The sequence below is a fragment of the Scyliorhinus torazame genome, chromosome 15 (assembly GCF_047496885.1).
Source record: "Scyliorhinus torazame isolate Kashiwa2021f chromosome 15, sScyTor2.1, whole genome shotgun sequence".
Classification (NCBI taxonomy): Eukaryota; Metazoa; Chordata; class Chondrichthyes; order Carcharhiniformes; family Scyliorhinidae; genus Scyliorhinus; species Scyliorhinus torazame.
This window is the reverse complement of record NC_092721.1, coordinates 152,278,638-152,303,220: the sequence shown is the minus strand read 5'-3', so window position 1 is coordinate 152,303,220 and position 24,583 is coordinate 152,278,638. Positions and strand designations below refer to the sequence as shown.

At 48.3% G+C, this 24,583-nt stretch overlaps 1 protein-coding gene across 2 annotated transcripts in view; it reads left to right on the top strand.

The window, feature by feature from the left end:
• flt1 (fms related receptor tyrosine kinase 1) overlaps nucleotides 1–24,583 on the top strand; it is a 315,859-nt gene that overhangs the window by 229,835 nt on the left and 61,441 nt on the right. For both annotated transcript variants that reach the window (XM_072476946.1, XM_072476945.1), the window contains exons 23-27: nucleotides 6,674–6,796; nucleotides 6,897–7,008; nucleotides 16,218–16,317; nucleotides 16,821–16,926; nucleotides 18,860–18,999. In XM_072476946.1, the coding sequence (XP_072333047.1) occupies nucleotides 6,674–6,796; nucleotides 6,897–7,008; nucleotides 16,218–16,317; nucleotides 16,821–16,926; nucleotides 18,860–18,999 (581 nt within the window). The remainder of the gene's footprint in view (nucleotides 1–6,673; nucleotides 6,797–6,896; nucleotides 7,009–16,217; nucleotides 16,318–16,820; nucleotides 16,927–18,859; nucleotides 19,000–24,583) is intronic.

Sequence of the window (24,583 nt, the reverse complement as noted above, 5' to 3'; positions counted from 1 at the left end):
TGCAATGGGGGGAGCCATGCAGCTAGTGGGGTACCTAGCTGGGGCGGGGGGGGGGGGGGAGAGGGGGTGGACCGGGTTGCTGCCGGAATGGCCAAAGGGGGTGCTGGAGTTGGTAGAGGAGGTCGGGGCAGGGGTCTGCCGCTGTGGGGAACAGGCTGGGTGTGGGGTGCGGGCGCGTGGCTGGCCGAGGAGGGGTCATGGCTAGTTGGCGGGGGAGGGGGGCGCGTAGCCCCCTGATCCGGCTGATAACCTGGAATGTAAGGGGACTGAACGGGACGGTTAAGCGGGCCCGGGTGTTCGCACACCTGAAAGGGCTGAAGGCGGATGTGGCCTAGCTTCAGGAGAAGCACCTGAGGGTGGCGGATCAGGTGAGGTTGAGAAAGGGGTGGGTAGGGCAGGTGTTTCATTCGGGTTTGGATGCAAAAAATCGGGGGGTGGCGATCTTGTTGGGGAAGAGAGTGTCGTTCGAGGCGCGAGCATTGTGGCAGACAATGGCGGTAGGTATGTGATGGTAAGTGGCAAGCTGCAGGGGGAGCGGGTGGTGTTGGTCAATGTATATGCCCCGAATTGGGACGGTGCGGGGTTCATGCGGCGTATGCTGGGCCGGATTCCGGACCTGGGGACAGGGGGCCTGATAATGGGGGGGGATTTCAACACAGTGCTGGATCCGACATTGGATCGCTCTAGGTCTAGGACGGGCAGGAGGCCGGCGGCGGCCAAGGTGGGAGAGGTGGATCCATGGAGGTTTGCGAGGCCGGGGGCCAGGGAATTTTCATTCTTCTCCCATGTTCACAAGGCCTACTCCCGGATTGACTTTTTTGTCATGATCAGGGCGCTGATTCCGAGGGTGGAGGATACAGAGTACTCGGCGATAGCCATTTCTGATCATGCTCCGCAGTGGGTGGACCTCAGGTTGGGGGAGGAGAGGGACCAGCATCCACTGTGGCGCCTAGAGGTGGGTTTGTTGGCGGACCAGGAGGTGAGTGAGCGGGTCCGGAAGTGTATAGAGAGGTACCTGGAGGCAAATGACAATGGGGTGGTGCAAGTAGGGGTGGCCTGGGAGGCGCTGAAGGCGGTGGTCAGAGGAGAACTGATCTCCATTAGGGCACACAGGGAGAGGGGGGAAAGGAGAGAGAGGGAGAGGTTGGTGGAGGAGGTACTTGGAGGCCCCGGAGGAGGGATTGCTTAGGGAGCGGTGCAGCCTCCAGGCTAAGTTCGATTTGTTGACCACCAGGAAGGCGGAGGCGCAGTTGAGGAAGGCGCAGGGGGCGGTATATGAATACAGAGAAAAGGCGAGCCGGATGCTGGCGCACCAACTTCGGAAGCGAGAGGCAGCTAGGGAGATCGGGGCAGTTAGGGATGGAGGAGGGAACACGGTGCGAAATGCGGTGGGTATCAATGGGGTCTTCAGGGACTTCTACGAGGAACTGTACCGGTCTGAGCCCCCACTGGAAGAGGGAGGGATGGGTCGCTTCCTGGACCGGTTGGGGTTTCCGAGGGTGGAGGACGGGCAGGTGGCGGGGTTGGGGGCGCCGGTTGGGTTGGAGGAGTTGGTCAAAGGGATAGGGAACATGCAGGTGGGGAAGGCACCGGGCCTGGATGGGTTCCCAGTTGAATTTTATAAGAAGTATGCGGACCTGCTGGGCCCGCTGTTGGTAAGGACCTTTAATGAGGCAAGGGAAGAGGGGGCTCTGCCCCCGACGATGTCTAGAGCACTATTTCCCTAATCCTGAAGCGGGCAAGGATCCCCTACAGTGTGGGTCATACAGACCGATCTCACTCTTAAATGTAGACGCAAAGTTGCTGGCAAAGAGTTTGGCCATGAGGATAGAGGACTGTATGCCGCAGGTCATACACGAGGATCAGACGGGGTTCGTGAAAGGGAGGCAGTTGAATAACAATGTACGGACGCTCTTGAATGTTATAATGATGCCGGCGATGGAAGGGGAGGCGGAGATAGTGGCGGCGATGGATGCGGAGAAGGCCTTTGATAGGGTGGAGTGGGGGTACCTGTGGGAGGTGTTGGAAAGGTTCGAGGAGGGGAGGGGTTCGTCAGGTGGGTGAGGCTGCTGCATGAGGCCCCGGTGGCGAGTGTGGCCACGAACAGAAGGAGGTCAGAGTATTTCCAGCTACACCGGGGGACGAGGCAGGGGTGTCCCCTGTCCCCCCTGCTCTTTGCACTGGTGATTGAACCCATGGCCATGGCATTGAGGGAGTCAAGGAACTGGAGGGGGCTGGTGCGGGGTGGGAAGGAGCATCGGGTGTCGCTCTATGCGGACGATTTGCTGCTATATGTGGCGGACCCGGTGGGGGGAATGCCGGAGGTGATGGGGATCCTCAGGGAGTTTGCAGATTTCTCCGGGTACAAGCTTAATATGGGGACGAGCGAGTTGTTCATAATGCACCCGGGGGACCTGGAGAGGGGGATTGGTGAGCTCCCGCTAAAAAGGGCGGAGAGGAGTTTGTGGTCCCCCCGGGGAACACCTTCAGATATATGCAGGTAAGGGCGTTTGTTCGGCGGCAGGTGGTGGAGTTCCCACTGCTGCCGCCACGCGGGGTCCAGGACAGGGTGCTGTCGGGGGGGTGGGTTGGAGAGGGAAGGATTTCGGCAACATATCAGGTGATGCAGGAGGAGGGGGAGGCCTCGGTGGAGGAGTTAACGGGTAAATGGGAGGAGGAGTTGGGTGAGGAGATTGATAAGGGGATGTGGGCGGATGCCCTGGGGAGGGTGAACTCTTCCTCCTCTTGCGCGAGGCTCAGCCTCATACAATTTAAGGTGCTGCATAGGGCTCACATGACCGGGGCAAGAATAAGCCGGTTCTTTGGGTGCGACGACAGGTGTGCTAGGTGCTCAGGGAGCCCAGCAAATCACACCCACATGTTCTGGGCCTGCCCAGCGCTGGAGGACTTTTGGAAGGGTGTAGCGAGGACGGTGTCAAGGATGGTAGGTTCCAGGGTCAAGCCGGCTGGGGGCTCGCAATATTTGGGGTGGCAGAGGAGCCGGGACTGCAGGAGGCGAAAGAGGCCGGTATTCTGGCCTTTGCGTCCCTGGTAGTCCGGCGAAGGATTCTTCTTCAGTGGAAGGATGCTAGGCCCCAAAGCGTGGAATCCTGGATCAGCGATATGGCGGGGTTTATTAAATTGGAGAGAGTGAAAATCGCCTTAAGGGGATCAGTGCAAGGGTTCTTCAGGCGGTGGCAACTGTTCTTAGACTTCCTGGCAGAACGTTAGAAGATGGTCAGTAGTGGCAGCAACTCGGGGGGGGGCCTCCGGGGGGGGGGGGGGGGGGGGGGAGGGGGGGGGGACTCCGGGGGGAGGGCCTCCTGGGGGGGGCCTCCGGGGGTAGGGGGGCCTCCGGGGGGGGGGCTCTCTGGGGAGGGGGGGGTGGGTGGCCTCCAGGGGGGGTTGGCTTTTTGTTTTTCTTGAGTGGATGTGTATTTTTGCCTTTGTGGTGATGAAGGTTGTTAATTTATTATTTATGTATATGGGGGGGGGGGGGCGGGGGGGTTATTTTTTTTTTCTTTCTGTATTTTGTTGTTGATATTTTGTGAAAATTTGAATTAAAATTATTTAAAAAAAAATATATATACATTATTTAAATATTGTATACAACATTTGGAGGTTTCAATTTAAGGTTGAAACATCAAATGCAGTTGCTATTGAACAGAAGAAAATAGACAACAAGTCCTAACAGTTCCAGAGCATATTTGTTTTTTGTTTGTTCATGGGATATGGATGCCGTTGGCAAGATGAGCATTTGTTACCCATCCCTAATTTCTTTTGGGAAAGGCACCTTATTGAACATCTGAAGTCTAGTTGGTGTAGGCATACCCTTAGTGCTGTTGGGTAGGGAGTTCGAGGTTTATACTCAGCAACAATGAAGAAACAGCAATATATTTCCAGGTCAGGATGGTATGTGTTCACATGCATCTGTTGCCCGTATCCTTCTGGGTGGCAGAGGTCACAGATTTGTAAGGTTGCTGAAGAAGGCTTGGTGAGTTGCTTGGCGTATTGCATCTTCTAGATGGTACACGCTGCTGCCACTGAATACCAATGTTGAATTGGGTGCTGATCAAGTGGTGTACTTTGTCCTGAATGGTGTTGAGATTCTTGGGTGTTGTACGCTCATCCAGGCATGTGGACCATATTTCATCGCACTCTTGATTGTGCCTTCGGGATGGGAGATGGGATTTGGGGAAATGAGTTACTCTCACCTCTAAACTGTTTTTGTAACGACGGCATTTAAATGGCTGGTCCAGTTAAGCTTCTGGTGATTGGTAATTTCCAGGATGTTGACAGTGAGGAATTCAGCAATTGCAATGTATTACGATCCCAGAACAGATCCCAACAGTAGCTAGGATACTGGACTGAAACTCCAATATTTAATTTAAACTTTGTAAGACTGTGAGGAAAGGATACTTTGCTCCTGGAGGGACTGTAGGGAGAAATAGGGATATGGTATAAACTTTATTACTAACACAGTATTAAAACCTTTAACATCACACCCGAAAATAGCTTACAATACTATCTTTATTCCCACTTAAACAACCAGAAAATAGACCATTTCAACTCTCAATCTACCCTAATTACCAATGGCACAGAGCAATACTTGCTTAACAGAGTTATTCTTTTAGAATGAGATCTCTTGACACTGCTTTACAGAACAGATCTGACTCCGGTCCAAACCCCTGCAGAAACTCTGGCTGAATGATTTCAAAAGCCATTTCAACTTGCTTGTTTCAGCACACCCTTGTCCTCAGACAAGTCTGCTCAGCTTTAAATACAATTAATCTCTTTTAACTAACCTACAATAAGAACAAACTGCCTTACTTGATCTTTCTTAAAAAGCCTGTGCGTTAGATCCACCTAGCAATTACATCATTAGCCAAGCTGAAAATTAATTAATTCCTCTAGGGAATCCCCTAATCAAAACAAAATTGAATTAGCCCAAACATTTACATTGGTTAATTGCACCTCAGGCTCCGAAAAGCTTTGTCTTTCAAACCAAGATTATTTTAAAAACATGACTGCAGCAGTCAAACACACTCTTTCCCAGGCTTTTAACCTTAACTTCACCAAATAATTATAATCCAATATAACATCCTACATTCATCACAAATGCCATTGAATGTCATGGAGCGAGAGTTAGATTCTCTCCTGTTCGGGATGATCATTGCCTGGCACTTGTTTGGCACAAGCTTTTTAAAAATTAATTTATGGGATGTAGGTGCCATTGGCCCAGAATTGATCGCCCATTTCAGGGGACATGTAAGAGGCAACCACATTGTTGTGGATCTGGAGTCACATGTCAGCCAGATCAGATAAGGACAACAGATTTCCTTCCCTAAAGGACATTAGTGAACCAGAGTTTTTACAACAATCAACACAAGTTTCATGGGTCATTATTTGACTTTTAATTCCAGATTTTTATTGGATTCAAATTTCAGCATTTGCCCTGCTGGGTCTCCAGAGTATTACCCTGGTTCTCTAGACTACCAGTCATGTGACAACATCACTATGCCACTTCCTCTTTCTTAAGTATTAGCTGCCATTTATCAGCCTAAGCTTGAATGTTGTCCATGTCTTGCTGCCTACATGAATAGACTGCTTTAGTACCTGAGGAATTGTGATTGGTGCTGAACACTGTAGTAATAAAATTAAAAACAGGAAAGTTGCAAGTAATCATTTGACAAAAACACAGATGAAAATGTCACGGCACAGTGGCGCAGTGATTAGCATTGCTGCCTCACAGCGTTGAGGACCCGGGTTCGATCCTGACCCCGGGTCACTATCCGTGTGGAGTTTGCACATTCTCACCGCGTCTGTGTGGGTCTCACTCCCACAACCTGAAGATGTGCAGGTGGATTGGCCATGTTATATTGCCCCTTAATTGGAAAAAAAAGAATTGAGTACTCTTAATTTTTTTTTTTAAAAGAAAATCTCAGATGGAACACAAAACGTTGATCATTTATGTTTACAACATTCATAACTCTCACTTTTGAAATCTTACTATAGGTAAAGAAAATAAACAATTTATTACCATGTGCCGACACTCTCAGTGGTTCGGAACAAACTTGTAAATGTAGTTTGTTTCCTCCCTAATTGTGTTAATACAGTTAGACCAAGAACTTAATAGTTTGTGGAGTGAATGTCATGTTTCATTCAGTATCTGCTGTATCATCCTGTGTCCATTGATTAACATTGTGTGTGTGGGAGATCCTGTGCTCTGTTCTGAAACATTATGAAAACGTCATGGAAAGATCACAGTGCACATTTTTACATTTGTTTTCTTACCTGTTGTCCATTTGCCAATTTGGAACATTTATGTAAACCAAGCTGAAACACTTGTTTCAACCATTTAGACGCACAGTGTGTGGTTGGACATGTGACGCCCAACTCTTCCTCACACCCAGACTTGCATTGAATGATTATTACATTTAATGACCTGCTTTCAAGCTGCGATTTCTGAAAACAAATACATTTATTACGCATGTTCTAAGGAACTCGAGCAGACTTCCTACTTATTTCCCCAGGAAAATAGTTAAATTATTATTTTTTTGTATCGTTAAGGAAGGGGTTTTACTAAAAAAGCTTTAGAGTAAATAATGATGTCAGGAAATTCGTGGCAAAGATTGAGGAAATGAGTTTTCAGAGTGCAACTCTTTTATTACAGTGCATCCATCGAGATCTGGCAGCAAGAAACGTCCTTTTATCTGAGAACAATGTAGTTAAGATCTGTGACTTTGGACTTGCACGAGATATTTATAAAGATCCTGATTATGTACGAAAGGGAGATGTAAGTTCATTCAATTACACTGCTTGTAACTTGAGAATTATAAATGAACTTAAGTAAGGAGCTGGTCATGTCAATAACTGTTGTTCATCACTATTTGTAGGCAAGGCTTCCACTCAAATGGATGGCCCCTGAATCTATATTTGACAAAATTTACAATACTCAAAGCGATGTCTGGTCTTATGGAGTTCTGCTGTGGGAAATATTTTCCTTAGGTATGTCATAATATTTACATCTATCACTGGCATTGAGTTACAGGATAATTTAGGGCTGCACATGTATGATTGGCATACTTAGATATATGTTTGAAAAACAGGGATATTCGTTTTAGAGTAAAATCAGACTTATGAAGATGATAGAACATTTATATAGACAAATAGGGCAGAATTGCAATTCCTTGGTCAGAACCACCACATTGCGATGACTCCAGGTTTCTGCAATGGCATGGAAACATGCAAGCACACAATTTTGAGACACAAAGTGCTTAACTGGCCAGGAGTTCCATTTGCTATCCAATTAATGATGGTGAACACCAGGAAGGAGACGGGAACAAGCTGATTTTCCGGGTGAGTGGCAGCTATTACTGAGGCTGCCAGTCAGCCACACCTTTAATAGGGCAGCACGGTGGCACAGTGGTTAGCACTCACGGCGCCAAGGGCTCAGGTTCGATCCTGGCCCCAGGTCACTGTCCGTGTGGAGTTTGCACATTCCCCCTCTGTCTGCGTGGGTCTCACCTCCACAAACCCAAAGATGAGCTGGCTAGATGCATTGGCCACCTAAATTGGCAAAAAAAAAAAGAATTGGGCACTTTAAATTTTAAAAAAATACCTTTAATGTGGAAAAACGTCCAAAACATAGCCAGGGGAAAAATTACTAAGCCAAAGAAGGAGAGGGTGGCCTTAAAAGAGGTCTGCACTTTAAATGTTAGTCTGTACTTTTTTCTTTACAAATGCTAATAGTGCATTCCTAGAATTTTCTGATTTTATTTTGATCTGTGTGAACTCTATCTCTCTAGTATACATTGGCAAGCACAACTCATCATGAAACCCATCTGTTAAAATTTGAGGTGATTCAGAATTGATAGTGCTAGGAAAATATGATCTAAATGTCCTTTTGATAAATCCAAACCCAGACCAATGTATAGTTCACATCCCAGAACCATACCTTTCATGTCATTTACAATGTTTGTTAGCTACAAAAATGATGGCAACCAATCACATTCTATCAAAAATATTTCAGTGGCACCCAACCGATATGTCAATTCCATGTATTCTGTTTTTTATTAAACTTAGACATGATGGCCCTGATAAGTCTTGTGGCATATTCCAACAGTAAGTTGGGTTTGGAGTGCAGTGCAATGATCCAACAGTTAGGACAGAAGCTGAATACCCCGGATCACAGGCTGCACTTCTAATTTTCCTCAGGCCTTGTTTAGGACAGAATGTCTATCTGCCTCTGACGTGGCCTCCTTCCTCAGAGCCTGCATGCCTGTGAACTCCCATTCCAGGGAATACCTCAGCTCTGCCAGGGGTCTACCAACCACCTTCTGACCAGGGGAAATGACGGCATCTGGAGGTTCAGGCCTGGCTGCTAGCATGGATGCCTGAAGAATACAACCAGTGTAGGAGACGAAATGCAACCCCGACATGGCTGTTGACCACCTTTAAAATTTCAAGGTTCCAAAATTTCAGGGACTGCCTAGTGCTGATCCTACTAATTTAATTGCGGTCTCACAACAAAAATATTGGAATGAGAAATGTCTCATTGAGCTCGGATAATTTTGAGGGATATTTGGAAAAGATTCCTCGTAAGTTGATCCCGGTGGTTAGGCAGGAATAAAAGCCTTCAGGCCCCATCCAACAGAATCAGTCATTATCCGGGACTGAGTCTAAATATCAAATAATTTACAATCGAAGTGCAACAGATCGTAGGTATAGAATAATACATTATTACATATTGACAATTTATTAATGCTGAATGGCTCTACATAGTTGCCAGCTGTCAGCCTTTTATGTAGACAGCCAGTTGATTCAATTCACTTGGCAGCTGTTAAAATAGCTTTTTAGCTTGTGCATAGAGAAAGTTCTGGTGTTTGGGGTATTGTGCGCTACAAGAGCCTCACCGTCCTCCGTTTTCAAATGACAAACAGAGAATTGTCCAATACTGTGAAGTGGGTTGGCTATTTAGCAAAGGCCATGGATGTTCACCATTGGTCAATGAAGACTACGACTGAAAAGAGATTGGAGCAGGTTTGGGATAAAAGGTGGAATGACCCATTTAACTTGACCATGGGATACAATTAAAAGCAGGAGAGTTATTGATTCTGTCCTATTTCTGTGTATCCAGGGCTTGGTGTATCCATTACACTTCATGTAACTGTATTCCAGGGCTTGGTTTCCTTGGTCCTTCCCGAATGCTCTCTGGCTGCCCTCATCTGTCCCACTTTCTCCTCAGCTTCATTTCCTGTTGATTTGCAGTGGATAATCATAATCTGGACCTCATGGGGTTGGAGGACAAGTGCTGCCAGTTCATGCTTGTCATTTAAAATTTGGGGTTAAAGGCATCAAAGGATATGGGGTGAAAGCGGGAACAGGTTTCTGAATTTGATGATCAGCCATGATCAGAATGAATAGTGGAGCAGGCTCGAAGGGCTGAATGGTGTTTCCAGCTCCTGTTTTAATGGGCGTGATTTACTGTCCAACTAGCCGCGTGTTTTTCAGTGGCAGAGATGGCCCGCCAACGGGATTTACCGACCCTGCCATTGTCAAAGGGGATTTATCTGTAACTGCACCCCTCGTCACCGGGAAACCCCAGCGACGGTGTGGGACTGGAATATCCCGCCAGCATGAACAGCCTGGAGATTGCACCCTATGTTTCCAGGTTCATTCCACCAACAATTCTCCGTATGACAGATGCCATTCTATTCATCAGAGTCATTGAGAGCCAGAAATATTATTCTAGTAAATGCCTGAAGAGAGACTCAGTTGAAGGTGGGGTGGTGTGATAGGACAAAGCAGCTGGTTAGCAACTGCGCACTTTAGTATACCTGAGTGCAACTGGTAGAATTTGTAGTTCAAGCCATAACAAGTTCATGTCCTACTGCACTCCCATTGTAGCTACTTTTCATATCATAAATATAAGGCAATGAGCTTTCAGTTTTCACAGAAACCAACCATGCCTAAAGCATGACTAAAAATCCAGAATTCAGGGTACTATTTAGTATTTTAAATTATACAATTGTCTTGAAGTATTGGTTTGGCTTTAGGCCTTAATTCAGGACTGTTTTCATGAATCTGTTATCGTTTGAGTTGCCTTTTGTTTTGAAGCTGTCGATCAGATTCTTTGTGTGTTTGTTTTATTCATTTACAGGATGCGGGCATCGCTGGCTAGGCCAGCATTTATTGCCTATCCCTAGTTGCCCTTCAGAAGGTGGTAGTGAGCTGCCTTCTTGAACCGTTGCAGTCCCTGTGTTGTAGATACACCCACAATGCTGTTAGGGACAGAACTGCAGTAATTTGACCCAGCGACAGTGAAGGAACAGCAATAAATTTCCAAGCCAGGATGATGAGTACCTCAGAGGGGAACCTGCAGGTGGCGGGGTTCCCATGTATCTGCTGCCCTTGTCCTTTTAGATTATAATGGTCGTGGGCTTGGAAGGTGTTACCCAAGGAACCTTGATGAGTTCCTGCAGTGCATCTTGTAGATGGTACACATGGCTGCCATTGTTCATCAGGAGTGAATTTATGTGGATGGGGTATCGATCAAGCAGGCTGCTTTGTCCCAGTTGGTGTCAGGATTCTTGAGTTGTTGGATCAGCACGCATCCAGGAAAGTGGAGAGTATTCCATTACATTCCTGACTTGTGCCTTGTAGATGGTGGACAGGCATTGGGGAGTTGGCGGATGAGTTACAGGCCGCAGGATTTCTAGGCTTTGACTTGCTCTGGTAGCCATAATGTTAATATGGTTAGTCCAATTCAGTTTCTGATTAATGGTAATGTTGATAGTGAGGGATTAAGCAATGGTAATGCCATTGAATGTCAAGGGACGATAGTTAGATCCTCTCTTGTTGGAGATGGTCATTTCCTGGCACGAGTGTGGCACGAATGTTACTTGCCACTTGCCAGCCCATGAATATTGTCCATGTCTTGTTGCATTTGGTCATGTGGTGGTATGTATTAGGGGTAATACGGTACACCATGAATGTCGAGGAGCTATTGGAGGACAGATGCTGGGTCCCGATTGGATCTGCCGCCTATCGATGGTGCTACAATTTATTGAGCAGACTTAAAAAGGAATATGGAGCTACGGATCGCCCCGGAGTACCTGCGAATCGGCCCCCAAGCAGCTAACGCAACATCGGCATTTAAACATTGGCTGGCGTGCTTTGAGGGGTACCTCCAAACGGCCCGCGGCAGACCAACGGAAGACCGGAAGATGCAGGTCCTGCATTCCAGAGTGAGTCCCGAAATCTACGCTCTCATCGAGGACGCGGAAGAATTCCCAGCGGCGATCAACTTGCTGAAACAGACCTACATTAGGCCCGTCAACCAGGTCTACGCACGCTACCAGCTCGCGACGAGACGACAAATCCCCGGGGAATCGTTGGACGAATTCTTCAATGCGCTGGCGATCCTGGGAAGAAACTGCGACTGCCCAGCAGTAACGGCGAATGAACATACGGATCTCCTGATCAGAGACGCTTACGTAGCAGGTTTGGCATCGTCGCAAATTCGCCAGAGACTTTTAGAGAAAGACTCTCTCGGACTCACAGAGGCACGGGCCCTTGCAGCCTCCCTCGATGTGGTGTCCCAAAACACCCGTGCCTATGCCCCCGACCGCACTGCAGCCCCTTGGGCTCCGTGGACCCCCACCGCGACCGACCCCCCGGCATCCCCCACCCCTCTGCAAGCGTGCGTGGCCAGAATCCCAGACCACCCGGGGGGGCCCCGTTGATACTTTTGCGTGCAGCCTAAACACCCCCGCCAGCGCTGCCCGGCCTGCTCGGCCACCTGTAAAAGCTGCGGCAAAAAGGGGCACTGCGCAGCGGTGTGCCAGTCCCGTGGGGTCGCCGCTATCTCCGGGGAAGAAAGGGGACCATGGGCTCAACCCCCCCAGCGACCCACGGGCGGCCAACGGGCGCCGCCATTTTGGACCCCGGACACCACGAGGGGGGGACGGGCGCCGCCATCTTCCTACTCACGGGCCGCGTGCGATCCATGGGAGCGGCCATTTTGTCCACCCCCGGCCGTGTGCGACCCATGGGAGCGGCCATTTTGTCCACCCCCGGCAGCGTGCGATCCATGGACGCCGCCATCTTGGCTGACAAGCAAGGACCCCAGCGTGGACGGCTCCACACTGCCTGAAGACAACGATCTGATGCACCAACCATGTTTGGCATCGGTGACCCTCGACCAGTCGCGGCCCCGGACGCTCCAGACGACAACGACAAAGGTGCTGGTGAACGGGCACGAGACGCCGTGTTTGATCGACTCGGGGAGCACGGAGAGTTTTATTCATCCGGACACGGTAAGACGCTGTTCTCTTGTAATTCGGCCAAGCACCCAAAAGGTTTTCCTGGCGGCTGGGTCCCACTCCGTTGCAATCAAAGGGTTCTGCATCGCAAACCTAATGTTGCAGGGGAGAGAGTTCAAAATTTACCGGCTGTATGTCCTCCCCCATCTCTGCGCTCCCACTCTCCTGGGGTTGGACTTCCAATGCAACCTCCAGAGCTTAACATTTAAATTTGGCGGCCCTATACCCCCACTGACTATCTGCGACCTCGCGACACTTAAGGTCGAACCGCCCTCCTTGTTTGCGAACCTCACCCCGGATTGCAAACCCATCGCCACTAGGAGCAGACGGTACAGCACCCAGGACCGGACGTTTATCAGGTCCGAAGTCCAGCGGCTGCTGAAGGAAGGCATAATCCAGGCCAGCAATAGTCCCTGGAGAGCTCAGGTGGTAGTAGTGAAGACAGGGGAGAAGCAGAGGATGGTCGTAGACTACAACAGGTACACGCAGCTAGATGCGTACCCTCTTCCCCGCATATCCGACATGGTCAATCGGATTGCACAGTACAAGGTCTTCTCCACCGTGGACCTTAAGTCCGCCTACCACCAGCTCCCCATTCGCTCCGGTGACCGCAAGTACACTGCCTTCGAAGCAGAAGGGGCGGCTATACCACTTCTTAAGGTTTCCATTCGGAGTCACGAACGGAGTCTCGGTCTTCCAACGGGAGATGGACCAAATGGTTGACCAGCACCGTTTACGGGCCACGTTCCCGTACCTCGACAACGTCACCATCTGCGGTCACGACCAGCAGGACCACGACGCCAACCTCCGCAAATTCCTCCAGACCGCTAACGCCCTCAGCCCCACCTACAACAAGGAAAAATGCGTGTTTAGCACCGACCGTCTAGCCATCTTGGGCTACGTAGTGCGTAATGGAGTGATAGGCCCCGACCCTGAACGCATGCGCCCCCTCATGGAGTTCCCTCTTCCCCACTGTGCCAAAGCCCTGAAACGCTGCCTGGGCTCCTTTTCTTATTACGCCCAGTGGGTCCCCCAGTACGCAGACAAGGCCCGCCAACTAATCCAGTCCACTACTTTTCCCCTGTCGACAGAAGCCCGCCAGGCCTTCAGCCCCATCAAAGCGGATATCGCAAAGGCCACGATGCGCGCCATTGACGAGTCCCTCCCCTTCCAAGTCGGGAGCGACGCATCCGACGTAACTCTGGCGGCCACACTCAACCAAGCGGGCAGACCCGTGGCCTTTTTCACACGGACCCTCCACGCTTCAGAAATTTGCCACTCCTCAGTAGAAAAGGAGGCCCAAGCCACAGTGGAAGCTGTGCGACATTGGAGGCATTACCTGGCCGGTAGGAGATTCACTCTCCTCACTGACCAACGGTCGGTAGCCTTCATGTTCGATAATGCACAGCGGGGCAAAATCAAGAATGACAAGATCCTGCGGTGGAGGATCGAACTCTCCACCTACAACTACGAGATCTTGTACCGTCCCGGAAAGCTGAATGAGCCGTCCGATGCCCTATCTTGCGGCACATGTGCCAACGCACAAGTGGACCGCCTCCAAGCCCTCCACGAGGACCTCTGCCACCCGGGGGTCACTCGCTTTTACCACTTGAAAAAGGCCCGCAACCTCCCGTACTCCGTCGAGGAGGTCCGAACAGTCACCAGGAACTGCCAAATCTGCGCAGAATGCAAACCGCATTTTTTCAGGCCAGATAGAGCGCACCTGATAAAAGCTTCCCGCCCCTTTGAATGCCTCAGTCTGGATTTCAAAGGCCCCCTCTCCTCCACCGATCGCAACACGTACTTTCTTAACGTCGTTGACGAATACTCCCGTTTCCCCTTCGCCATCCCCTGCCCCGACATGACCGCGGCCACGGTCATTAAAGCCCTCTGCACCATCTTTACCCTGTTTGGTTTCCCCGCCTACATCCATAGCGATAGGGGGTCCTCCTTCATGAGTGACGAGCTGCGTCAATTCCTGCTTAGCAAGGGCATAGCCTCGAGCAGGACGACCAGCTACAACCCCCGGGGGAACGGCCAGGTAGAGAGGAAGAACGGAACAGTCTGGAAGACCGTCCTACTGGCCCTACGGTCTAGGAGTCTCCCAACTTCCCGCTGGCAGGAAGTCCTCCCGGATGCCCTTCATTCTATCCGGTCCCTGCTGTGCACCATCACGAACCAAACGCCTCACGAGCGCCTCCTTGTGTTCCCGAGGAAGTCCGCTTCTGCAACATCACTTCCGACCTGGCTGGCAGCCCCGGGACCCATCCTGCTCCGGAAACATGTGCGGGCGCACAAATCAGACCCACTTGTGGAAAAGGTACATCTACTCCACGCCAACCTGCAGTATGCCTACGTGGCGTACCCAGACACAGGACACTGTCTCTCTACGGGACCTGGCGCCTGCCAGAGCTCCCCACACCCCCCCAACACCAATCACCACCCCCTCACTCCCGCCGGTGCACCCCACAGCCACCCCCTTCCAGGGGGATCGGTCCTCCTCCCAGGCCCGCCCAGGAGTAGGGAAACAGAGAGGGACAGCGCGATGCTCCCAGAGTCGACCGGACCCGAGCCAGCACCACCACCACCACCCGGGCTGAGACGATCGGAGAGGGCGACCAGAGCACCATCTCGACTCATCGAGTCGACTTAAGATGTATATAATTCAGTGGCCCAGTAAAGCGGCATTGTTGTAAATAGTTAACGCTGCTAATCGGGTAAAATGTGAATAATTCGGTGGCCCAGTAAAAGCGACATGGTTGTATATAGTTCAATGGTTAAGGCACCGACCCTGTAAACCCCAACCACCATATCACCCACCACCCCGATGGGTTCCTTTTTAACAAGGGGAGAATGTGGTGGTATGTATTAGGGGTAATACGGTACACCATGAATGCCGAGGAGCTATTGGAGGACAGATGCTGAGTCCCGATTGGATGTGCTGCCGACTGGGCTCCACCCGATAGGCGGGGTATAAGAACCCGGTTTACTCCCCTCAGCTGCATTCTGTGACTGAGCTGCTGGGGAACAAGTCTGAACAAGCCTGCTCAATAAAGCCTCGATTGAAGTTCTCTACGTCTCGCCTCGTGTGTGATCGATGGTGCTACAGGTCATGGACTACTTAAGTATCTGAGGAGTCGCGAATGGTGCTGAACATTGTGCAGTCACCATCTAACACCCCCACTTCTGACCTTATGATGGAAGGAAAGTCATTGATGAAGCAGCTGAAGGTGGCTGGCCCTAAGGAACTCCTGCAGTGAAGGCCCAGAACTGAGATAATTTACTTCCAACTACCACAATCATCTTCCTTTGCGCCTTGTATGACTCCAAGCAACGGCGTGGAGTCCCCCTGTTTCCAATTAACTCCAATTTTGCTCCGGCTCCTTGGTGCCAGACTTGATCAAATGCTGTCTTGATGTCAAGGGCAGTCACTCCCACCTCACTTCTAGTTTTAAGCTCTTTTGTCCATGTTTGAACCATGGACAAGATGGACAATGCAAGAGGACTTTGGGTGGTACATATCTCCACTAAGCCTGGAGAAAGCATGATTTCTGATATATTATGTATCAGATTCTCAAAATTCAGCAATTTCATTGCTGTGGTCATTACACTGAACTTCCCAAACACCTGCACATTTTCTTGATGGATGATAATAGTGAGGAGAAATGTTGACATTTGTGGCACCCTATCCACTGATTTTACTGAAATCTATTTCTGGAAATTGTTAAATCTGACACTGAAAAAAAACATTCAGCCCAAAGGTAATTGTAACAGCAGATCTCAACTCAGCACAGTATTCCTACAAGTTGCATTTAGAATGAAAATGACAGAATTAAATGTTACCCCTGTATCTATACTTGAAAAAATTATTTATTTGCATGTTGGATTCAGGAGCATCACCATACCCAGGAGTTCAGATTGATGAAGAATTTTGCCGAAGATTAAAAGAGGGTACAAGGATGCGAGCTCCTGAATATTCAACTCCAGAAATGTAAGTTGACTGATAGAAGAAATGACAAAACATTTAGGACCTTTACACGCATCAGAGTACTTTTTACTGAGGTGGGTTCAGCGATTCGGCAAATCTGGCTCCAAGTCAACTGAACAATTTAAAACTGAGTTATATTTTTATTAGGGAAGGGATCTGAAGCATGGTTGGGTAAATGGAGCTGAGGTATAGATCAGCCAGTGGCAAAACGTGCTGAATAGCTGACTTGAGTTCCTATGTCGTGGGGCTGTAGCAGATTTTCTCCAACCTTTAACCTCAAAATAATGGATCTCAATTAATATTAAAACCTACTTAAGATCAAATCCTTCTCCAGCAAATCAAATATGATCTGCAATGAATCAACTGTATAGAATTTGTTTGATTTCAGGATGTGGTGTTTACAGATTTCATCTAGAATTTATTTTGCATTGTCACAAAAAACAAAAATTAGCATAATTGTTTATTTTAAAGTCAGGTAATCTGATTGTTTGTTGGGTCTATTCTAGTTATCAAACATTACTTGATTGTTGGCATGTTGATCCCAAAGAACGACCTACGTTCATTGAACTTGTGAAAAAGCTTGGAGATTTATTGCAAGCAAATGCTCAACAGGTACTTAGGTTTTTTCTGCAATGCATTGTATTTCTTTCACAGTTAAATATAATGTTAAAACATTTTAATTCAAATGTTCATCATTATGTGTCAGGTTTAAATTGTTATGAAAAATATGATTTTCATGTCACTATTTTTGGTGATTTTTAAAAAGAAATGTACTTTTATTGGAATTTTCAAGTTTTTTTTACAAATACTTTAGCAAAATAAAAGAGGAATGAAAAAAACCATAGGTCTATGCAAAACAGGTACAGCACAAAACAGAAGTAATTGCGAACATAGGAACAAATAAGACCAGGTGTATTGGGGACAATATCCCCAATGTATTCCATCCACGGATACAAGACCTGTCTGCACCAAAGCAGCGTACAGACAACAGCACAGAGTTACACCATACCGATTACTTTGAAAAAAATAATAGAGGGAAAAAAAGCATCCATAGAACCCCAGAGCTAAAGGGATACTCCATAGGGGTGGGTGTAGGGCGGGGGGGGGGGGGGGGGGGGGGGGGGTGCCGCAGACCTCCACGAGTGCCGTTCCATCTGGTCCCCGTTTGTGGAGACTAGTACTGAACAGAGCTCGTCAGGGTCGCCAAGGCGAAGAGGATAGATCCCTACACCTTGGGTGCCTCGGGAAACTGCATATTACAGTCTTGCTTTAATATACAGATTTGCCAAAAAATTATCCTGTTAGACCTCACGAGGCACTGCAAGCCGGGGAGATCCTGGGCTTTTCGGGCACAGTGTGGCCATTCGATCGCGCCCTACAGATTTAAAGTTCAAAATCATGAGGGGGCTGCACAGAGTGGATAAGGAGAAACTGTTCCCATTCATAAGAGGATCAACAACAAGAGGGCACAGGTTGAATGTGATTTGCAAAAGAGGCAAATGTGATGTAAAAACATAATTTCACATGAGTGGATTGGGTCTGGAATGCACTGCCTGGAAGTGTGGTGGAAAGTTCAATTAAGGCATTCAGTTTAATCGGGGAAGAGCCAGTTGTGGAAATTCTGCCCGCCGGCAGCGGGATACCCATTGGATTGTACGTCATTCACTTAAAGCCAATTATCCCAGTGTCAATCCCCTGGGAGAGGTATTACTTGAATAGGAACAATGTGCAGGGGTATGGGGAACAGACAGGGGAATGGCATTAAGTCATGATGCTCATTTGGAAAACCGGCACAGCCATGATGGGCTAAATGGCCACTTTCTATGCTGTAACAATTCTATGACTTGCATAACTGTCTCATTGTCTCAGTTTTATTCCAGTGTACAAATCTATGTTACAGCTTTCAGCATTTGCACCCCAGATATGACAGCCTCGCCTATATCTGTTTGACCTGATGAAATTGTACTGATAACCACAACAGAGCAATTATAATGAGCTAATGTTGTGTAATGATTGAAATGGCTCTTAATGATGCTTGTGTTTACAATATATAAAACTGTTTAATATTTTTAAATTATTATGGTTCAAGGGATTTGTTGGTTTTATAAGTACTTCGCCCTTCTGGGACTTGAGCATGAACCTAGCCAGGGAAGAATGGTAACAAAAATTCTCCTCTTTTGTAAGAGTCCTAGCTGAAGCAAATTTATGTAGTTTCAATCTTGTTCCAAATGCTTATAATTTCACAGCACAAAATTACTATTAATTAACCACAGATTCACCATTCTCTCTCAGATAATGGCTGACAGGAGTAATGGAAATGTCACATTGGTCACATTCTGGGGCTGGCATTAAACATTGAGAAATATTTCCCCTGCTACTTAAAAATAAATAGTGAAGGTGGATGCAAAGAGTTCATTTAAGAACTTGATTCACATAAGGATTAGAGGAAATCTTGCATTTTTGGACAACCCTGGATTAAAGCTACTTTTAAATATAAGCATTTTTGTGTATGCATTTAAAACAAAGGAAATGATCTCATTTTCAGGATGGAAAGGATTACATCCCACTGAGTACCATGCTGGGAACAAATACTTTCTGTTTTTTAGTCGCAACCTCACCAGATTCCTGCTTGAGAGAAGAAATGGAGAAAACAAAATTGAATTCTGAACATACAGGAAGTTTTGGGTAAGATTATATTATCCTTTACCTGAAAAGTGTGAATATTTACTAAAAGGTACTGAATTTAAGGGAGCTCATTGGAGCGGGCATGGTGGGGTTGGGGGTGCTCGAGCTGGGAGAATCAGGCAGGAAGATCCACGACTGATTCCCAGCTTCGGTAAAACTGTCCGCAGTTTAATCGGGGAAGAGCCAGTTGTGGAAATTCTGCCCGCCGGCAGCGGGATACCCATTGGATTGTACGTCATTCACTTAATGCCAATTATCCCAGTGTCAATCCCCTGGGAGAGGTATTTCAACCCTCAGGGGACCTTAATCACGTGGGAGGCCCGACGCTGGCCAGTTAAGTGCCTGAGTGCACTTAAATAGTATTGGGTCTCCTGCACTGTAGCATCACTGAAACTAAACTCCACCCAAGGCCACTGTTCCCAATAAAATTAACAGTGAAATGACCATTGTTAAGTATGGAGTTAACTTTCTCAGAGCATTCTACAAAATCATCCAGCATGAGTTCTGTGCTATGACATTTACCATAATTTTCCACATTGGACTTCCTGTGGCGGCATGTAGGAGAAAATTGCACAAAAGGTAAATCCCGCCAGAGTCCTTTTTTTTGGTCCTCCTAGCTCATTCGAGAGAGATTGGGAAGGACCTGAGAGGCGGTTAAAGAGCATGGAAGGGTGCTAAAGGGGGTGGAGGAGACCGTGTCGCAACAGAGCAACCAAATAGCCTCACTGGAAGCTGAGCTACTGGTGGCAGAGGAGAGGACTAAGGGCCCGAGGCCGATGGTCGAAGGCTTGGGGAACAGGTCCAAGAGGCAGACCCTCAGGATCGTGAGGTTGCTGGGTTGAGGGGGGTGATGAACAGATGTCCCCTCCTGAGCTAGATAGTGCACACTCCAGCTGAGGCCATAGGCGAATGAGCTGCCATGGGCGGTGACAGTGTGTTTCCACAGCTCCCGGACGAAGGGTCCTGAAATGAGCCAAAGAAAACCGGGAGGTGAGGTGGGAAGGCAGTAGCATTCAAATTTATCAAGATGCCGGGGCAGAGCTTGCAATTAGGCATGTGTCCTTCAATAAGGCAAAGTCGGCATTGTACAAGAGCGGAGAGCATTTTAGTGTGGTGTATCCAGCGAGATCGAGAGTCACACTCAAAAGATATTTTCTTTTAGCCGGCAGAGGAGGCAGAAGCTTTCATCAAAGAACAAAGATTTACACTGAATTGAGTGAGCTTGAGTGGGACTTTAATGGATGTTGATGGCACGGGATTGTTTGGGGATGTTTTAATATTTTTGTATATATGTTCGGTTTGTTCTGAATTGGAGTGTATATGTGAATGATGAAGAGGCCAAAGAAGTTGGGGGTAATGATTAACACAGCAATATGGACAAATATGGCCCAAGATGGAAAGTTAAGAAGTGTTAAAGCTTTGGTTTTGATTATTCCTTTTTAAGGGGGCAGTGGACCTTGGCGGGGGGCTACCTCACTAGCAGTTAGATATTAGCTAGTGAATCGGAGTGAGGTTGGGGGAGGGGCTGAGATCTGTTGGACCTGTTTGGAGAGATTTCAATGACCCTGGAGGGTTTGTTTGGTAGGGGGAGGGGATGGTAAAGATAGCGCATTGGGAGCTAGTTAGCAGGTTTCTGGGTTAGTGGAAGGGGTCGGGGAAGGGTAGATTGCTGAGGGTGACCAGGGGTTTTTCTTTGTCTCACCTTATAGCTGGGGCTGGTGGCCTTCTTATGTGGGTCTTGGCTCGAGGAACTTGAAAGAAGAAGGGGATAATCCCTTGTGGTGGAAATGGCTGACTTGAGAGGGAGGGTTAGTGACAGACATAGAGCAAGAACATAGAACATACAGTGCAGAAGGAGGCCATTCGGCCCATTGTGTCTGCACCGACCCACTTATGCCCTCACTTCCAGCCTATCCCCGTAACCCAATAACCCCTCCTAACCTTTTTGGACACTAAGGGCAATTTAGCATGGCCAATGCACCTAACCTGCACATCTTTGGACTGTGGGAGGAAACCGGAGAACCCAGAGGAAACCCACGCAGATACGGGGAGAACATGCAGACTTCGCACAGACAGTGACCCAGTGGGGAATCGAACCTGGGATCCTGGCGCTGTGAAACCACAGTGCTAACCACTTGTGCTACCGTGCTGACCTCTGATCAGACTAGTCACATGGAACATTAGGTGTTTGGGGGGCCCGATGGAATGATCGAGAGTTTCCTCTCATCTGAAGAATTTAAGGCTCGATGTGGTGTTTCTGCAGGGGACCCACCTGCAGGTGAAGGATCAGACTAGGCTTCGAAAGGGTTGAGTGAGCCAGGGGTGTGGGAGGGTTTGCGATCTTAATTAACAAAAGGACCCGTTTTGTTGTGGGAATGGTCTTGGCGGATCAGGCAGGTAGGCATGTTATAGTCACTGGGACACTGGAAGGTAAGTTAGTGTCGTGTTATTCACCCTGGGGTAACACGGACTGCAACACGATGCAGTTAAATGATCAAGCATACACCAAACGTAGGCGTTGGTTCAATAAGATTTATTGAACTTCAGTAACGAAGCACACAGCTGCCTGTGGGTTGACTTTCTACTACTCTAAGTAAACAAACATTAACTATCTAGACCAGGCTAGCTCTGATCCACGTGTAGAAGGTGTTGAATGATTTGTACATCCTGACTGTCACTACAGTTGTCACCAGTGGAAAGAGGCAGAGTGCTGATGCCTCGTGTGTTTTATAGTTGGAAGCCCCCCTCTGGTGTTCTGTCTGGTGATTGGTCGTGTTCTGTTCTGTATGTTGATTGGCTCACCTGGGTGTCTGTCACTGCCTGCTTTTACCTCATGATGTGCATGGGTGCATATTAAGACAGTTAGTGGTGTTGGTGAATGTGTATATCCCAAACTGAGACGATATAACATTCATGAGAACCTAAAGTCATTGGCCCCTTCGGGGTGGCTAAGGGTCTGTTGGTGTTTATGGAGAAGATGGGGGGACAGACCTTTGGCAGTTTATGCACCCTGGGAGTAAGTAATTTTATTTTTTCTTCCCAGTACATAACTTTATGATGGGAAGGTTTCTTCTGCCTGGGGTGAGGAAAGCTGAATACTCCACAATAATCATCTCATACCATGTTCCACATTTAGTAGATTGGTATTAGAAATAGGTTCAGTTTAGCGTCCAACATGGAGGCTGGATGTGGGGGTTATTGGCGGATTTGGGGTTCTGTGGATGGATATCCAGGGTGATAGGTGAGTCTGTGAGGTTTAGCGGGAATGAGTCAGTCTCACTCCCGGTTCTGAGTGAAGCGCTGAAAAATTGGTTAGAGGGGAGATAATCTCGCACAAAGCGCATATGGATTGGGTGGCAAAGGACGAACCCCAGAAGTTGGTAGGGACATCTTGGATGACCACAGGTACTCGAATGACCAACCCCAGAGTGCTTGACTAGCAGGAAGAAGCTGCAGATACAGTTTTACCTGTTATCCACAGATAAGGCGGTGTGCCAATTGCGGTGCTCGAGGGGGGTTATGTTTGAGTTTGGGGAGAAAGCCAGTCATCTCTTGGCTTGCTAGTTGAGGTGACAGACAGCCTCCCTAGAGATTATCCAGGATAGAAACTCGGGTGGCAGGCTGGTGTCCGATCTGAAATAAAGTTAATGGAGTGTTTGAAATGTTTTATACAAACCTTTACAGGTCGGAGCCGCCGGGGGGGTGGGGGGGTCAGGTATGTCAGAGTTTTTGGAGGGCTTAGAGCTTCCCGAGGTGGGGGAGGAAGAGCATGAAGGGTTGTAGGGGCTTTTGGGCACAGAGCAATTGGGCAGATGTAGACAGGTAAGGCCGGGGGGCCAGATGGGTTCCCGGTGGGAGTTGTTTGTGGGACAGCTGGTGCCATTATTAGTGCGGATGTCTGAGGACCCGGTGACACGGTTCCCTGTCTGAGATACTGATGCAAGCATCAATTTCACTTCTATTAAAAAAGGATAAGGACCCTGTGGAATGTGGGTCGTGCCCTTTTCCTCTGCTTAATGTGGATGCCAAGATATTAGCACTGAAGCTGGAGCTATGACTTCCTCAAGTTATCAGAGAAAATCAGACGGGTTTTGTCAAAGGCTGGCAGATGTCGTATAATTTGCGGCGATTGTTAAATGTGATGCTTTCCCCGTCGGAGGGGCCTGTTCCAGAGGGAATCGTCACATTAGATGCCGAGAAGGCATTCGATCAGGTAAAATGAGGGTATCTTTTTGCAGTTTTGGGAAAGTTTGGGTTGGGTCTTGAATACGACTATAGGACACGGCCCCAACAGCTAGTGTAGCACAATACCATGAACTCGGGTTATTTCCAATTACATAGGGGAACTAAGCAGGGGTGCCCTCTGTCTCCGCTCTTGTTTGCATTGGCAATAGAACCTTTGGCCATCACCTTGAGGGCTTCAGGTAAGTGGAGGGGGATGGTGAGAGGAGGGGTGGAGCATTGGGTGTCCCTGTATGCTGATGATCTCTTACTTTATGTGACAGACCAGTCCCCACCATGGGTGATATAATGGAACTGTTGACATGCTTTGGTCTTTTTCAGGGTACAAGCTAATTTTGGGGAGAAATGAGTGCTTTGCAGTAAATCTCCAGGGGAGGGGAGTTAATCTAGGGGTGCTACCTTTTCGTATGGCTGATTCCAGCTTTAGGTATCTGGGGGTCCAAGTGGCCAGGGATTGCACCCATCTCCATAAACTGAACTAGACGAGCTTGGTAGGCAGGGTCAAGGCTGATCTGCAAAGGTGGGCTAATCTTCCCCTGTCTTTGGCGGGTAGAGTTCAGTCAGTCAAGATGAACATTTTGCCAAGTCATTTGTTTTTGTTCCAGTGTTGCCAGTCTTTCTTCCTGAATCTTTTTTTAGGAGAGTTGGAAAGTTGTTTACATCCTTTATATGGCGGGCAAGACCGTGAATTTTCATAGGCCAGTCCTTCAAAGGGATAGAGAGTCTTGGGGCTTAGCATTGCTGAACCTAATATTTTACTACTAGACAGCTAATGCGGAGAAGGTGTTGGGCTGGTTTTGTGATCCGGGAGCCATGTGGAATCAAATTCCAGCTGGAATCAAAGCCATGTGGAGGGTCTGGTCTGAGGGTATCAGCGATGGCCTCGCTCCCGTTCTCACCATATGTGACAGACCAGTCACAATATATTTGGAAAATCCAGTGGTTGTCCAAATTTTGAAGATATGGAGACAATTCTGACAGCATTTTAAACAGATCAGTGTCGAAGATGGCTCCCATTTGTGCTAACCACCTGTTCGAGTCGGCGAGAATGGATGCCACTTTTGGGGGATGGGAAGGAAAGGGGCTGGATAGAGTGGGTGACTTGTTCCAGGAGGGGCGATTTGCCAGTGTGGAGGAATTGACGGAAAAGTTTGGGCCCTCGCAACCTGACTTATTCAGATATTTACAAGTTCGCAACTTTGCAAAGCGGATTTTCCTGACATTCCCCGTGGAGCCGCCATGGGGAATGTCATGAGGTCAGAAGAAGGGAGCACTTCATAGAATTTACAGTGCAGAAGGAGGCCATTCGGCCCATCGAGTCTGCACCGGCTCTTGGAAAGAG